The sequence below is a fragment of the Macaca thibetana genome, chromosome 11 (assembly GCF_024542745.1).
Source record: "Macaca thibetana thibetana isolate TM-01 chromosome 11, ASM2454274v1, whole genome shotgun sequence".
Classification (NCBI taxonomy): Eukaryota; Metazoa; Chordata; class Mammalia; order Primates; family Cercopithecidae; genus Macaca; species Macaca thibetana.
Window position 1 is genome coordinate 18,523,162 of NC_065588.1, and position 16,859 is coordinate 18,540,020.

A 16,859-nucleotide genomic window follows, 5' to 3' on the forward strand; every position below is an offset into this window, starting at 1 on the left:
GTTTACTTTGGGTAACAAACTGTGGAAAGCAAAAGTACTGTTAAGACTGAACTACTATATAGGGAATTGCATGTTTTAAAAACAACTTATAAATAATTGCGTGTGTTTGAATAAACAACTTTATTGACTAACAGCACATGGATTCATATCACAGCAGATTAAAAAAAAAGCAAAACACAATTTCTGATGATGTGCTTACTTGTTCTCAATATCTACTTAGCTGCCAGAGAAAAACTCTTAGCCCCTATACCTAGTAATTTTTCTTCTTTCATGACAAATCACTTTTAGGAATAACCAGTGACTCCTTTTAAATAACTAATGGCAAAACTCAAGAAAGGCTTTGATTTTGAAGAGATACAGTAACCATCATAAATCTTTCATTTCAAGCTGGTTTTAAATCCTAGCCATGTACTATTTTCATTCTGTTTTTATATCAGCGCATTGCATATGATTAGTGTTCAGTTAATGGTAAACATGATAGCATCATCAAATTTATTATGATTAATTCTTTAGATAGAATTTGTTTGATGTACTTATAAGTCATGTAGAAAAAATATTCCTTGTCTGAAAATTAACTTTAAACAATCACAAATCTGAAAAAAAACATTGCAAATTACAGTTGATCAGAATGTCAAATTAATAATTTTTAAAATTCCAAATTGTGATGAAAAGGCCATGTTTCGAAGATTTCTGCAGCTGGAGATCAGAAAGCTTATTGATAAATAATCTACTAGCAACTAAGCCAGGTTGCATTCAGAGGTACAGATAGTTAATTGTCTTCAGTTGGTAAAGGGTCACTTTAATTAAATTTATTTAAATTGTATTATAAGAAATTTCAAAGCTGTAATTGATGGCCTATGACAAATATGGCCCTTGTTAGTGACTTAATCTCTACCTCTTACTTTCTAGGCTTGATAGAGAAGGTAACAACTGAACTATCCACATCCATCTACCAGCTCGTCAATGTCTATTGTAACAGCTTTTATGCAGATTTTCAGCCTGTAAATGTACCCAGATGCATTTCCTATCTAAATCCCGGGCTTCCTTCCCACCTCAGCTTCACAGTGTATGCCGCACACAACATTCCAGAAACCTGGGTGCACAGGTGAGTGGTGGTGAGTTTTTCACAAAAGGGTTCATTTTCACATAGCTTCTAAGTAGAATGCAATTTGTCATGTTCTTACATGCAGAAGCAAAAATGTCATAAAATTTGGAATTAATCAGCATAGGTTTATCCATATTCTTAAAATCACATTTTACATGTTTAGATTCAAAATAAATACTTAATTTTCTTTCTTCTTCCATTTTCCATATTTAAACAATTGCCATTACCAATATATCATTGTGGAAATAGAAAATACTCATTCTATTTAGTGGCTGCTCTAAAATTTTCTTTTTCATGTTTGGGTTTAAATGGCTAATGCCAGTTAAGAAAACATAGTAAGACAAAAACACGTACACATACAGAGAGATGGAGAGTCTTCAAAAATAGAAAAAAAAATCATTCTGATCCTCACCAGGTTTCAGTGGTATTTTGCAAGAACTGTACCTTGATAAAATGAGAATTAGCCAAGAATTATTTGCATTTCAATAGAAGTGAATGACAATTATGCATGGAATATCACCAGATTTTAAGTTGACTCTACTATGTAGTATTTTCTTCAATAACATAATTACAGTAATATAGAGATAATTAATTAAAGTTGATAAGACAGTAATTTAGTAATGGAGTTATTATACTTACTGCATTTAGCATCTCAAGGAAAAACTGAAATAAATAATTTCAGTAAAGATTCAATTTTTGGCCAGAAACAGTGGCTCATGCCTGTAATCCTACCACTTTGGGAGGCCAAGGCGGGCGAATCACTTGAGGTCAGAAGTTCAAAATCAGACTGGACAACATGGTGAAACCCTGTCTGTACTAAAAATACAAAAAATTAGTGGGGCATGGTGGCACACACCTGTAATCTCAGCTACTCGGGAGGCTGAGGCAGTAGAATCACTTGAAACCAGGAAGCAGAGGTTGCAGTGTGCAGTGAGCCGAGATAGTGCCACTGCACTCCAGCCTGGGGGACAGAGTGAGACTCCGTCTCAAAAAAAAAAAAAAGCAAAAGAAGATTCAATTTTTATTTGATCTGTATTTTTTAAAAATAAACTGTGTAAATCTTCATAGAGTAAATTAAAGAGGAAATTTTACGTGTGTATACAAAAAAACACTATCTACACACATATTTGTTTGGAATCCATGAAGTAATATTTCTATTCTTTTTCCTTTTTTAATTTTCTGAAAAATTTTAAAGGGCTGATGTATAGTAAAATAAATTATTACTCTAATTAATGTTTTCTTTTAATTTTCTAACCAACAATAAATACTCCTTAGTTTGAATTCCCATGGAAAATTTCTATGGCCAGATAAATACAGATAAAGCTATATGTATAGGGCTTGCATTTATATATGTGTGTCTATATGTAGATAGACAAGGATAAATATATATATAAATATATACATAGGTGTGCAAATGCAAAATGTAAAATATATACATATGTGTGTAAATATACATATGTGTACAAATGTAAAATGCATAGGAATATAAAAAAGTGTGCATTTATGCATGTGTGTGTGTTTGTGTATGAATGATCTAACTCTCCTTTTTCTGTCTCTATATAGTACCTATGTGCGAGTAAAAATAGAACATTTATTAATATTGTTATATGCAGGTAGATGTGTTCATATGTACATATAATTATAAATATAAAATAATGCTTTTCTACAAATGTTCCTATAATCAATAAGTAACTTAGGGCTCTGATGAAGGAAACAAAATCATCCCAGCCATTCATTACTGCAACAAACTATAAAGGGCTGGACACAGGGGAAAATATGAAGCTATTCCTCTCTTAAGGAATCCATAGACCAGTCAAAATTCTTTGGGAAGAGGCTCCGGTACGATGTCTTATCTCATGACAAATTACATCTTTATTGTAGATTTTCTTAGGGACCTAGCATATAAGTTATCTATTAATACATAACAAATTACCCCAAAACTTAGCAGTTTAGCACAACAAACTTTGATGAGTTCACATTCTGAGGCTCAAGAATCTGGGAAGCAGTTTTGCTGGGTGGATCTGGCTTAAGGTTTCCCATGAGTTGCAGTCACACTGTTGACTGAGACCACAGTCATCTTAAGCTCACTGGGGCTGAAGAATCTACTTCCAAGGTGGTATTGATGTGGTTAGTGGAAGACTTCAGTTCCCCATGGTGTATAGGTGTGGGACCCTCAATTCCTTGCTATTCAGTTTTCAACAAATGTCCTCAGGCCATAGAGTTGGCTTCTCCCAGAGCAGATGATCCAAGGAATGAGAGAGAGTCCATGAGCAAGGGAACTCCAGAGACAGAAGGGACAATCTTTATAATCTAATACTGGAAGTGGTATACCACTACTTCTGCCATATTGTACCCTGTGGGAAAGCGTGATACAAGGGTTCACATACCAGGAGGCAGAATCATTGGGGGCTTTCTTGGAGGCAAGACACCTGGGAAGAAACTAGGCCAGAGGTATCCAAAAGCATACGCACTGATAAACTGAGGGGGTAAAATAACAAAGTGATAGCTTTCTAGATGGCTTTAGTCAAAATGACCGTAATTAATGTCAGCAACTGAAACTAATTTGTTAAAGTACAAACTTAAGGTACAAGACTCTACAATAAAAAATAGTGAAACATTCACCATCAAATCTGAGTATTTGAAACTGAATTATCATCTACTCCATAGATGCCTTCAGGGAACACCCCCCTCAAGCTATCAAAGACAAATGAGAATGTATCTTACTTAGAATAATTTGATTAAACAAATTCTTTCCTTGATTCATTACACTGATTAAGAACTCCTTCATATTTATTCTAAATTTCTCATTATAGAGAATAGAAATTTAATTACGTAACTTTATCCTCTCTACAGATCGAAAGTGCCTTTATCTCACTCAAAGATGAGATAAATTTATCATTTTGTGTATATATTTCATGATGTTCATTATCTTAATAATAACATATTATTAGTTCTCCCCCAAATCATCTTTTACAATGTCCATGTGACCATGCACATTTGTATGTAAGACTATGGTTTTTAAAACTCTAGTACCCAAAACATGTCCTGACATGCAATAGGCACTCGACAAAGATTTGTTAAAAATGTTTGAATAAAATTCCTTGAATAGAGAAGTGAGTCATACTTGGTGTGTGAAATTGTTACATAAGTCTCGAGAGCAGGAATACTTAGTCCATGTCATTGTTATTACTGTGGGAAAAAATATAAGCTGAGCTGAAAACTATAAAGAAGCAATGCCCATAAAGGAAGGTAGACCAGGAGATATTCCAAGGAAGCCAAGAAAATATTACAATAGAGGTACAAAGCTAAGTGCCTGAGGTCAAGAGGGCCAGCATCAGTGAAAGTGAATCCAGAGCAATTAGTGGCAGTGTAAGAGTGGTTGACTAGACAATTGTTAAAATGATTTTTAGTAATGATTAATAAGAGTGCAGCAGAATCATATTGTTATATGAGGAGATCATTAAAAAGTCAATAAACATTATTTTAAAAAATCCCTTAAGTCACTCATAAAGTATGGTATCATTACTTGATAAATAGAATGCAAAAATAATTATGCAAAAAAGCATAATGTGTACAGTAATCCGTATTATGTAATAAAGCATATCTATGCAAAAATGATTGACAGTGCTTTCAATTATGGGATACTGTGCACACAGGGGCAAGCTAAAATTCTTTCTCATCAAGAGGATGCCCTTTTTATGGGGAAGATTCGAATGGCATATAGAGGTTTCTTGTTCCATAACCTTTGCCATTAAAAGGTACATGTGTGCAGTTTATGTCTTCTATTCATGTCACTAAAGTCAAATTTATAAACTTGGTTTATCGTATTAGCACATTAAGGAATGTGTGGGAAACAGGCACAATCTTTCAATATAAATACTGATGCACATATCAACCAAACATTGGCATATAGACCAACATAATGGACTGTGAACCAAGAGCATCATTAAATATAAAGTCCTGACATGGTATTGAAATATTCAATTCACCAGAAAGATGTAACAAAGTAATAACATTGACAGAAATCCAAAGACAGTTTGATGGGGCTAATACGATAGTGGAGGATACCAATATTCCTCTCTCAGGAATTAATACATTAATGAGAAATTAGGAAGAATACAGGAGTGAGCCAATATAATTAACAAGCTTGACCCAATAAATATATATTGTATTTACAGAAAATAATTGGGAAATATAAATTCTTCTCAAGCACATATAGAATATTTAAGTGACCAAATGTTAAATAGTGGGCAAATTTCAAATAACCTATATAATAAAGATCTCATCCACTTTCTGAGATGCAATTTAGAAAACAGTAACAAAAGATAAATATATTCATAAATTTAAGTATGTACTTTTAATTTTATTAGTCAAGGAGTTTAGAAAACATTATAACTTAAAGGTAATAAAAATATATAATAAAACATATGGAATGTGGTCAAAGCTATCCTTAAGGTGAAAAATATAGCCTCACATTCATAAATTAGAAATAACAGACTAAAAATTAATGTGGCAATCATGCCACCATTTCCTCTATGCCATTTTGCTTTGTTTTGTTCAGCTTATAAAAATCAAGGATAATAAAGAGGAAGAAAAATCTTCTACCAGCATTCTGGTAGAAGAACAACAAACAAGTCCTAGATCCTCTGATTCATCCTCATCGTAGTACTTACTATTAACTGAGACATTCTATGAGTTTTGCACTGGGAAAAATACTTTACCTGCATTACAGTTGGCCCCTGTTATCTGCAAGGGATTCGTGCCAGGACACCTGGAGATAACAAATGTCACAGATGCTGAAGCTCCTTACATAAAATGGTACAGTATTTGTATACAGCACATGCACATCATCCTGTATACTTTAAATCATCTATAGATTGCTTATAATACTTAGTGCAATGTAAACTATGTGAATACACTCATGCATAGCTTATGACTTGAGGAATTATGTTCTGAGAAATGTGTTGTGAGGCAATATCGTGTTATAACCACCTGTAGTCTTTAGGACAGTAACATACTGTACAGGTTTGTAGCCTTTGAGCAATAGGCTATCCTATATACCCTAGATGTGTAGTAGGCTGAGACATCTAGGTTTGTGTAAGTACACTCTGGGATGTTCACATAACAATGAAATCACCTAATGATGCATTTCTCACAACATATCCCTTTGTTTTATTTTTATCGTCATTCCAAAAATATTTTTGGCCTGTGGTTGGTTGAATCTGTGAATGCATAACCTAGGGATACAGAGGACCAGCTCTGTTTTATTTAATCCTCACACCAGTGACACAAGAACACTATCATACCCATTTTGCAGATGAAGAAATTACAGTTCTAGAACTAATCTACGAGAACTCCAGATGTCCTCTTTCTACTCTAAAGTCCCTTCTGTTTACCACAGCAGAAGTGAGTATACTTCAGTGTACTTGATCCTTAACTGGTTACTAGAGTTGATACTGAAACAGGATGGTTCCCATGACCCTTTTAAAGGACTCATGAAGGGGTTGGCTTGTTTAGTCAGCCTACAGCTCTCAACCCCTCATGGGAGAGGGGAACACATAGGTGAGTGGGTGCAGGGGCCAGGACAAGTGCTTCTGGGTGCTGGCAGGAGTAGAACTCTGTGTAGCCCCATGGCAGTGTCTGGGAGGGGTACTCAAAATCCCTGGAGCCCCAGAAGGCATCTGTTACAGTGCTCTTTTGGCTTTGCCATCTGCAGATGACTTAAGTGTTTAACAGCTCAGTGTGACAGCCCTCTGCATCCCGAGCTCTTGTTCGGCATCAAGGAAGAATCAGGTCACATGAACAAATCGAAGATGGTAAATGCAGGAGATTTTATTGCTAATGGAAGTGGGTCTCAGCAGGATGGAGAGCTAGAAAGGGGATGGATTGGGGAGGTGGTGGTCTTCTTCTGGAGTTCAGCCATCCCTGGCCAAACTCTTCTCTGAGGTCCTGCCATCAAGCCACCCCCCTGAAGTCAAGCTGCATCTTTCTGATTTCAGACTGCTGCTTCTCTTCTTACCTTCTCTGCCATTCTGCTGCTCTGCCACTCTGCCACTCCACCGCTCGGCTGCTTTGCCACCCCTCTGCCAATGGAGCCTGGGGTTTCTGTGGGTATAGGATGGTGGGTGGGACAGGCTAAAAAGCAACATTCATGTAGGAAAACAGGAATGCATATTCTCACTTTGGGCCGCAGGTCCAGGTGTGAGGGCTTCACCAGGGACCCTACCCTTTTCAGCCTGGTATTTTCCTGCCTTCTGTCCATATCACTTTCCCCCTCTGAAGAGGCACATCTTAGTGCCGTTAGAATATGGAAGATGACCAATCTTAGCTACTTCCTGCTGACAGGGGGCATTGTTTTTGGGGAAAACGGCAGTCAGTTTCCTCCCTAAGGTCTACCTAAGGGTCCCTGACTAAAGGGAGCCATTGTCCAAGGCTCCAGTTGCCTGACCATTCAGAGTTTGATGGCCTCTAGGCAAACAAGAAAAAAAAAAAAAAACTTTTACAAGGTTAAGTATGCATGAATCAAATATGTGTATTATACAAGGAAAGGATCTAGTGCCAAAGATTACAGAAATAAGAAATGAAATATGCTGACAACATTGTACCCCAAGCTGTTTCACTTTGGTGAAAGAAATTAAACCTTGTATGGGAGCAGTTAAACTTTATAAGAGGGATAACTATTCTTGCCACATCTGTAGCAGTCAACAGGTACACCTTGAGAATTCTGGGGTTTGTAGGTTTGCATGGTGGCCATTAAAACTTCTGCCTCTTTCTTGTGTCCCCCCATCTCTACTGTAAAAACTGAGTTGGCCACTTTCAGGAGGTCCTCTAAAGTACTATCTGTTCCCAGGGCCTGTTTCTGTAGCTTCCTCCTTATATCAGAGGCATCCTGAGTATAATAAATGTATCCTTTATGGTTAGTTTTCCCTCACCAGAATCAGAAGATGGATATGTGTGCTTTACCAAGGCCTCTCAGCCTTTCCAGAAAGGCAGTGGGATTCTCATCAAATCCCTGGTCTACCATAAATAGCTCGATATAGTTGAGAGGCTTGGTGCAAGTCCTACCTAAATCTTCCATTATGCACACCTGAAAGTGTCTCTTCTTCCATTCTCCCATCTCATCATTGAGATCCATTCCAGGGTCATCCATTGGTACTGCACCTCTTTCATTTGGATAAAGTTTGGCACCTTCCCTGATCATATATGTGATACAAAGCTCATAACCAAATCACTCTGTCACTTGCAGAGCAGTCTGCTTCTCAGTGTTAGTCAGGGTTTGATTTAAAAGTAACATAACTCCCTTCTAGGAGAGTTCAAGTACTTGGGTTAAATTCTGGAAAGCCTCTATATATCTGTCAGGGTCATCTGAAAACTTGCCAAGATCTCCCTTAGTTTGCCTTAAGTCCTGGAGGGAGAAGGGAACCTGGACCTTACTGGGGCCAAATTCAACAGGCATTTGTTGAAGGGGCAAAAGTAAGACTGGGGCTTGTCCAGGGTGAGTATTTCTAGGAGGGGGCAAGCAGGAGAGAGGATGGGGAGAACCCGGGGGAGCAGGGCTGAAGGGAGCTGGCTCCCCGGCCAGAGGTGCCTCTGGGGTTTGTTTCTTTAGTTCCCTGAGATTGCCCCTTGCAGCCTCTCCTGAGATGGCCAATAGGAGGGGTGGATCAATTCCACACTGTTGGCAAAGGTCTGGATTGCCCTGCAAGGTAAAGAAAGCCTGTGCATATGGGGTCTCAGACAATTTGTCCTTGCATTTACAGAAAAGTTCCAACTGCCAGATGGTTTCGAAATGAATGGTTCCTTCCTCAGACCAAGCCAGTCCTCATAATTTGACCAAACCTTTGTGCAAATGGCTAATGGGTATTTTTCCTCCAGATTCTGAGGGTCAAAGAGTCCCAGTGATTCAGGATGCACTCTAGAAGAGTATAAACTCGTGATGGTGAAGACAGTTGGTTACCCATTCTGAAAGACAAGGAAATAAGCATCCCCTCATTTCCCTTCCTTCTTTCAGCAAAAACTCAGGTGTGAGGAAGGGGAAGCAGGCATTGCCCCTTTCTCTTCTGTCTTCTTATCCTCAAGTCCTGGTGACCTTAGATGGACACCACCCACAGGTGCCATTGCAGCCTGCACCCATGAAGCAGGGAGGTCCTAGAGAATAGGAATTATCCGCATTCACTTATGCCCATGCCTCCATTCCCCCTACCGTCAGCAACCTTTGGGTTTCCCGGTCCTTATCTGTGCCATGGAGCATGGCCTCCTGCCATGACATGGAGGCTTAATTAGCAGGAATTGGTCCTGCCCATTTACATTGTGCCTGTTTCCTTGCTTGGATCCCTCAGATCTTCTTTTCCTTCCTAGGGCCTCAACCTGAAGTTTGGAATCAAGTTGGGGACAAAAAGGTATTTCAGGGTCCATTTAGATTAAGTTACAAATGGGTCCTGCCAAATTTGCGGTTATCAGCCAGCAGGGCTCACTCTTCTGTTGCCTCCCTATTGTATAGCAGAGTGCTGAGGTAGGAAAACAAACCTCTCACTTAGAAAAGAAAAAAGAACAAAAACAGTTTAAAGGGCAAATGGGGGTGGTCCAGGGAAAGAACCTCTTGCTCTCTACAAATAGGTTCCTTTAATCATTGTATGCCTCCCCCAGTTCCAACTGGGCTGAACTCCTTGGCCAGGGGAGGAAAGAGTCTATGGGCTTGTACAGCATGCAGAGAGCACTGGCCAGCTGACTGCATGGGGTCCCTGGCCCCAAAGACTACCCTAGGGCCTGGGCAGCATGCACAGCTGATTCCTACCACCCACTTGGCTATTGGGCACAGCGCATGCATGCTACGGACATGCCCAGGCACCCAAGCCAGGAGGGGAGGGGATGAGAAGGGAACCGCCATTCATCTGCCCATCCCATTCACACATGTGTGACCACTGGGGTTTGGGGTCACACTTCTAAGAACATATGGAAATTGTGTTGTTCTGAGTTGCACATCTGATGGCTGGACCAAACATACATTCTGCCTAGTATCATTGCTGAAGTTTGTAATAGAACCCTTAACATTATAAAAGAAGAGCTAGGAGCCATTTCAAAGCATAAAAGAAGGAAGGAAAGATATCAAAGGAAAACTTTGGGGGTCTTGGCTGATGCCTTGACAGACACTTGGGGAACAGATCTAGTCTTGTGGCCTTCTGGCAATACTGAGGAGTGGCCTTGGCAAGAGGCCTTCGGTTTCCCCAGGACTTTATTCCAGTCCTACATGACAACTAGACCTCCATGAAGGGAAACAGAGCCAACATTCCTTTTACCCAAAAGAAAGAGAGAGATGGCAGGGCTGCATCCTATCCCCTGCAAATGGTATAGCTCAGAGGAAAGTCTGAGGACAAGGAGAGACAAATCCCCATTTTGCTTACCCTTCTGAAGTATCCTGGGCAAGCCCCCAGATGAAACAGGACAGTTCCCTTGATCCCTTCACAAGATTCATGAAGGGGATGGCTCATTTACTTAATCCATAGCTCTCAGTGCCTCACAGGAAGGGGAGCATGCCAGTGATTGGGTGTAGGGGCCAGGAAAAGTGCTTCTGGGTGCTGACAGGAATAGAACTTCATGTGGCCCTGTGGCAGCATCTGGGGGGTACCTGCAATCCCTGGCACCCCAGAGGGCATGTGTTACAGTACACTTTTAGCTTTGCCATCCACAGACATCTTACGTGTTTAACAGCTCAGTGTGACAGCCCTCTGTATCCTCTCTTGTTTGGTGTCCAGGAAGAATCAGGTCACACGAACAAATTGAAGATGGTAAATGTGGGGGATTTCACTGCCAATGAAAGTGGCGCTCAGTAGATGGAGAGCTGGAAAGGGGATGGAGTGGGAAGGTGGTCTTCCCCTGGAGTTTGGCCATCCCTGGCCAAAATCTTCTGAAAGGTCCTGCTGTCAAGCCACCCTTCTGAAGTCAAGCTACTTCTTGCTGACCTCAGGCTGCTTTTTCTCTTCTTTCTCTGCTTCCCCTCTGTCAGTGGAGCCTGGGGTATTTATGGTTATAGGATAGGGGGTGGGGTGGGCCAAAAAGTAACATTCGAGCGGGAAAACAGGAAGGCATTTTCTCACTTTGGGCCTCAGGTCCAGGCTTGAGGGTGAGGCTTTGCTAGCGACCCTGCCCTTTTCTGTCTAGTATTTCCCTGCCTCCTGTCTGTATCACTACTCTTTCATTCTAATTATCACATTAAATTGTTAGGCAATGGTACATATAAAAGATCAAGATATAACAACTATAAAAACTAAAAAAAGATACCACAAAATGTTAAGAACATTTTGTTTTAGAAGACCTGTTTGCTGTTTAGATATTATGTGGGAAAATTTGCTACTTGCAGAGAATTTCTATTATATATATACATATGTATATAATATTTTTAATTAATGTTGCTTTTACTTACTAAGATTTTTTACAAGATTTTATAGTTTTGTCAGGAGGGGTGTGTGTGTGTGTGTGTGTGTGTGTGTGTGTGTGTTTAATGTTGGAAAGCTCATCAGATATTGTGTACAAACATCTTTTACATTTAAGTTAAAAATATTCAAACACAGTATGTACTTTCCAGAACTGCCACAAAATATTAGGACTATTGTTAGTTATCCTATGAGTTCATTAAATGTTTAAAAATCTAATGCACATAAATTCTCCTTTGATTTAAAATTGCAAAGTGAATAAGTATTGTTAGAAACTTTGGCTCCAATACCAAATTTCACATTAGAGGTTTATACAAAAATCTAGTCCTAAATAATTCGTGTTTACCAGAACATTAGCATATTGTTTCTTCTTTTTCAACCTTTTAAAAATTGTGGTAAAAATATAGAAAATGAAGTCTACCCTACTAAAAAAGTTTAATTGTAAAGTACAGTAATGTTAACTACATGTGCATTGTTGTATGGGAGATTTGTAGACTTTTTTCATCTTGCATGGCTAAAATTCTGTACCCATTACTCCTCTACCCCTTCCTTTTCTATCCACAAGTCCCTGGTAACCAACATACTTTTCGCTTTCATGAAGTGGTATATTCAGTATTTGTCTCTCTGTGATTGGCTTATTTCATTTATCTATCCTTTTCTATCCCCAAGTCCCTGGTAACCAACATTCTATTTTTTGCTTTCATGAAGTGGTATATTTAGTATTTGTCTTTCTGTGATTGGCTTATTTCATTTGGCATAATGTCCTTAATATTCATCCATGTTGTATTATGACAGGATTTTCTTCTTTGTCAAGATTGAATACTATATCATTGTATGTATATACCATGTTCTCTTTATTCACCCATTGGTGGACATTTAGATTCTTTCTACATCATGGCTACTATGAACAATGTTGAAACGAACATGGGAGTTCAGATAGCTCTTCAAGATCTTAATTCAGTTCTTTTGGATAAACACCCAGAAGTAGGATTGCTGGATTATATGGTAGTTCTATTTTTAATATTCTGTATTCCATTTTTTTCTGCTCTCATATTTATTATGTCTTTTCTTCTGCTAACTTTAGATTTAGTTTCTTTACCAAACTAACATTCGCCAGTTCTGCTTACCAGAAGTGGTCCACTAGGCACTTGCATCCCACACTTGGCTTTATGCCAGCAAACTGGGATTCTTATCCATTTAAAATGTAAGGATAATTTGACATCATTTTTGCCCCAAGATGTCTAATAATTTATAATCATCACATTGGATAGGGCATCTTAACTCAGCATTTGGTTCATCTCACAGCAGCAGTGCTGACCATGAACGTATCAAGGAAAACAGGTTAGAAATCTGACTCTCAGGACCCACTTAATTAGAAAGAGACCAAATTCTGAAATGGGTGTCATACCTTCCTGCCACTGAAGCAGTCAGGCAAAAAGACAGGAAAAAACTTAATCCAGTTAAGAAGAATGCCAGGAAAAAGTTAACCAAAAAAAAAAAATAATTCGTATCCTCAGCTGGTCAGCATCATCAAAATCATCCCGTCCCACAAAATCCTCATCTCTTCCAGGAACCAAAGAAATAGCTTCAGCCTTAATTCTCATGACTTGATTATAAATTGGTAATGTTTACAACCACATTGTAAAACAGGGGCTTTGGAAAATTAGACTCATCATTGTAGTCAAATACACCATACTCTCTGCAGAGTTGATGCCATAAGATGGAGGAACCTCACCTGAAGCCTTCTCAGGTTCCTCAGGCTCTTCTTCATTCTATAAATGTTGGTACCTGCTGCTGCAGACCAGCTCAACTGCCACTGGTGCCACTAATGCCAACTCCATGGTGCAGCCGGCTACAGGGAAGGTAGGGCGAGTGAGCAAGCTGAACAGGTGCAGGAGCTGCAGCCTGGGAGTGCTGAAAGGCTGGAGGCAAAAGATCTCAGGTGGATCTCAATGGCAGCCACTGCACCTGGGCAGGATACTCTCCTCAAGCTGAAGCTGTAAGCATTGCCAATTCTGAGATGTTTTGTAATTGCCCTTTTGATTTCTTCTTTGAACCGTTGGTTTTGCCAGAGTGTGTTGTTTAATTTCCACCTATTTGTGAATTTTCCAGATTTCTTTCTGCTATTGATTTTGAATTTCATTCTCTTGTGGTCAGAAAAGCTAGTTGATATTATTTCAATTTTCTTAAATTTGTTGAGATTTGTTTTGTGACCTAATATGTCATCTAGCCTGGAGGGTGTTTCCTGTTTGCTTCAGAAGAATATGTATTCTGCTCCTGCTGAGTAGAATGTTCTGTATATATCTGTTAGGTCCATTTGGTCTATAGTGTTGTTCTAATCCTCTGTTCTTACCTTCTATCTGGATGTTCTACTTATTAAAAGTGGGTTATGATGTCTAGTATTATTGTATTGATGTCTGTTCCTTCAGCTCTGTCAATGCATTATATGTTGGGTTCAGATATTGCTTTATATATTGGGTGTTCTGATGTTGGGTGCGGATATGTTTAAATTCTTGTATTTTCCTGGTCAATTTACCTTTTTGTCATTATATAATTTCCTTCTTTTTCTCTTGTTACAGTTTTTTACTTACACTTGGTTTTCGTGGTGTAAGCGTAGCCACCGCTGCTCCCCTTGGTTACTATTTGCATAGAATAGCTATTTTATCCTTTCATTTTTGACCTATTTGTGTCCTTAAATCTAAATTGAGGCTTTTGTGAGTAGCATCTAGTTGGATCTTATATACTTTTTGTCCATTTAGCCATGCTGTTGGTTAAATGGATAATGTCTTTTGATTGGGGAATTTAATCTATTTGCTTTTAAAGTAATTGATAGTAAAGGACTTATACTATTAACACTTTGTCAATTGTTTTCTGTCTTGTAGCTTCTTTGTCTTTGCCTCTCTGGCTGTGTTTTTTAGTGTTCATACAGTTCATAGATTTTTTTTTTTTTTTTGGTAATGACTTGCTTGGATTTTTTTGGTAGTAACATGTTTTGATTTTTTTCTTGTTTATTTTTTGTGTATCTTCCACGGGTTTCATTTTGTGTTCACCATGAGTCTAATACAAAATATCATATATTTATAACAACCTTCTTTAAGCTGTTAACTTAAATTCAATCATATACGAAAACTCTGTGCTTTTATTTCTTCTCCCACCACACTTTATGTTATTGATGTTACAAATTACATCTTTTTATATTACATCTCCATTAATATATTGTTGTAGCTATTTTTGTACTTTTATCTTTTAAATGCTATACCAGAATTAAAAGTAATTTATTTAGCACCATTACAGTATTGTATATTTGTCTATATATTTACCTTTACCAGTGAGTTTTATGCTTTTAGATGCTTTTGTGTTTCTCTATAGCATTGTTTCACTTCAATTTGAAGGACAGTGTTTAGCATTTCTTATAAAGCAGGCCTTGTAGTGAGGAACTCCCTCAGCTTTTATCCATCTCATAAAGTATTTCTCTTTCATCATTTTTGAAGGATGATTTTATCAAATACAGTATTCTTTAATGACAGTTTTGTTTTTCTTTCAGCATATTAAATACATTATTTCTCTCCCTTCTGGCTTACAAAGTTTCTGCTGTAAAATACACTAATAATCTTATGAATGTTCTCTTATACGTGATTAGTCACTTTCTCTAGCTGCTTGTGAAATTGTCTTTTTTCTTTGACTTTTTATAATTTGATTCTAATATGTCCCTGTGGGGTCTTTTTGGGGTTCTTTGGGGTTCTTCATAGTTGGCATCCAGTGGGCTTCCTGAATCTGGATGTTCATTTTCTTCCCCAAATTTAGGGAGTTTTTGACCACTACTTTTTCAAATGAGCTTTCCTCCCTCTTTTTTTTCTTTTTTCTCTTTCTGAAAATCCCATAATGATATATTGATATATTGGCCTACTTGATGGTGCCCATTATTCCCTTTGGCTTTCTTCAGTTCATTGTGGGGTTTTGTTGTTGTTGTTGTTGTTGTTTTCATTTTTGGCTTCTCTGGCTGGATAATTTCAAATAACCTGTCTTCAAGTTCACTGATTATCTCCTCTGCTTTATGAAGTCTGCCTCAGAATCTCTTTAGTACATTTTTCAACTCAGCTATTGTATCCTTTAGCTCCAAAATTTCTATTTGGTTATTTTTATAATATTTTCTATATCTTTGTTGGTATTCTCATTTTATTCATCCATAATTTTTCATTGAGTATCTTTATGATGGTTATTTTGAATTATTTGTCATGTAATTTATATATATTTATTTTCTTAGAATTGGTTTGTTTTGTTCCTTTATTTCTTTGGCTAGGTCATGATTCCCTGTTTCTCTGTGTGCCTTATGACCTTGTGTTGAGATCTGTGCATTTGAAAAAACAGCTAACTCTCTCAGTCTTTATGGTCTGGCTTCACACTGAAAAAAAAAAAAAAAAAAAAAAAAGCTTCAAAAATAAGCCTGGCTAGAGATTCTGGGTGCCTTCCAAACTTTTTATATGAGTGCATCTTCACTCTGCTTGTACTTATAAAATCGCAATTAGAGGGATTTTGCTGGTTTCTGTCTCTTGGAGCTCATGTTTTCTTGCTTCTTCTGGTGTCTGTCTGTGGTACTGCAGGTTCTCTGGAATTTCTGTGAGGTGATCAGATTATTTTGTTTTCAGGACTGTGCTTCTAAAGTATGCTGCATCCCGTCAGTGCTTCTAGTTGGATAAGACAGAAACCAGTCCCTCAGGCAAACTCTTTAAAAGCTGGAGTGTTGGACATATGCTCCTTTATTCCCCATCATTTTCCCTGACCAGGGAGAGGCTGACAAGGTATACAGGCTTTGTCCAATGTATCATAGGACATCTGGAACAATAAGAAGCCGCCCAACTTTTTTTTGTTCTCAACAGTCTCCAGGCCTCTAGGGTATGCAGGGTCCTGTCAGTATTCCAAGACAGACAAGACAGAAACTAGTCCTTCTGATAGTAGCCCCAAAACTGGAATGATAGACACACGAATCAACTCTTTTCCTACCCAAGGAGAAGCCATAAATTGCAGTTTTTAAAAAAATCATTCTATGCTGAGTTATGGAGAGAAGCAATAGCAAGTATGTGCTAGTAAAAACCATCATCTTTGTTTTCAGTGGCCCCTAAACTGGTGACATTTCCTGTCAGCATTTATATCCAGGAAAGACAAAAGCTAGTTCCTTGGGTAGCCTTGATGGTACTAAGTCTAAGTGTTAGATGTATGTTCCCATATTCTCTTTCCCTCCTTGATGGGAAGCCAGAAGTTGAGAGTTTCTTTCTGATCATGCCACCCTGTGCCAGGGAAGAGGCTCTGGTAAGTGAGTGCCACAA

General features: G+C 38.2%; 1 protein-coding gene across 4 annotated transcripts in view; it reads left to right on the plus strand.

Annotated features, from left to right (window-relative positions):
- The window catches only part of PIK3C2G (phosphatidylinositol-4-phosphate 3-kinase catalytic subunit type 2 gamma), a 424,274-nt gene that overhangs the window by 106,079 nt on the left and 301,336 nt on the right, over positions 1-16,859 (plus strand). For all 4 annotated transcript variants that reach the window (XM_050750052.1, XM_050750054.1, XM_050750055.1 and 1 more), the window contains one exon: positions 910-1,105. In XM_050750052.1, the coding sequence (XP_050606009.1) occupies positions 910-1,105 (196 nt within the window). The remainder of the gene's footprint in view (positions 1-909; positions 1,106-16,859) is intronic.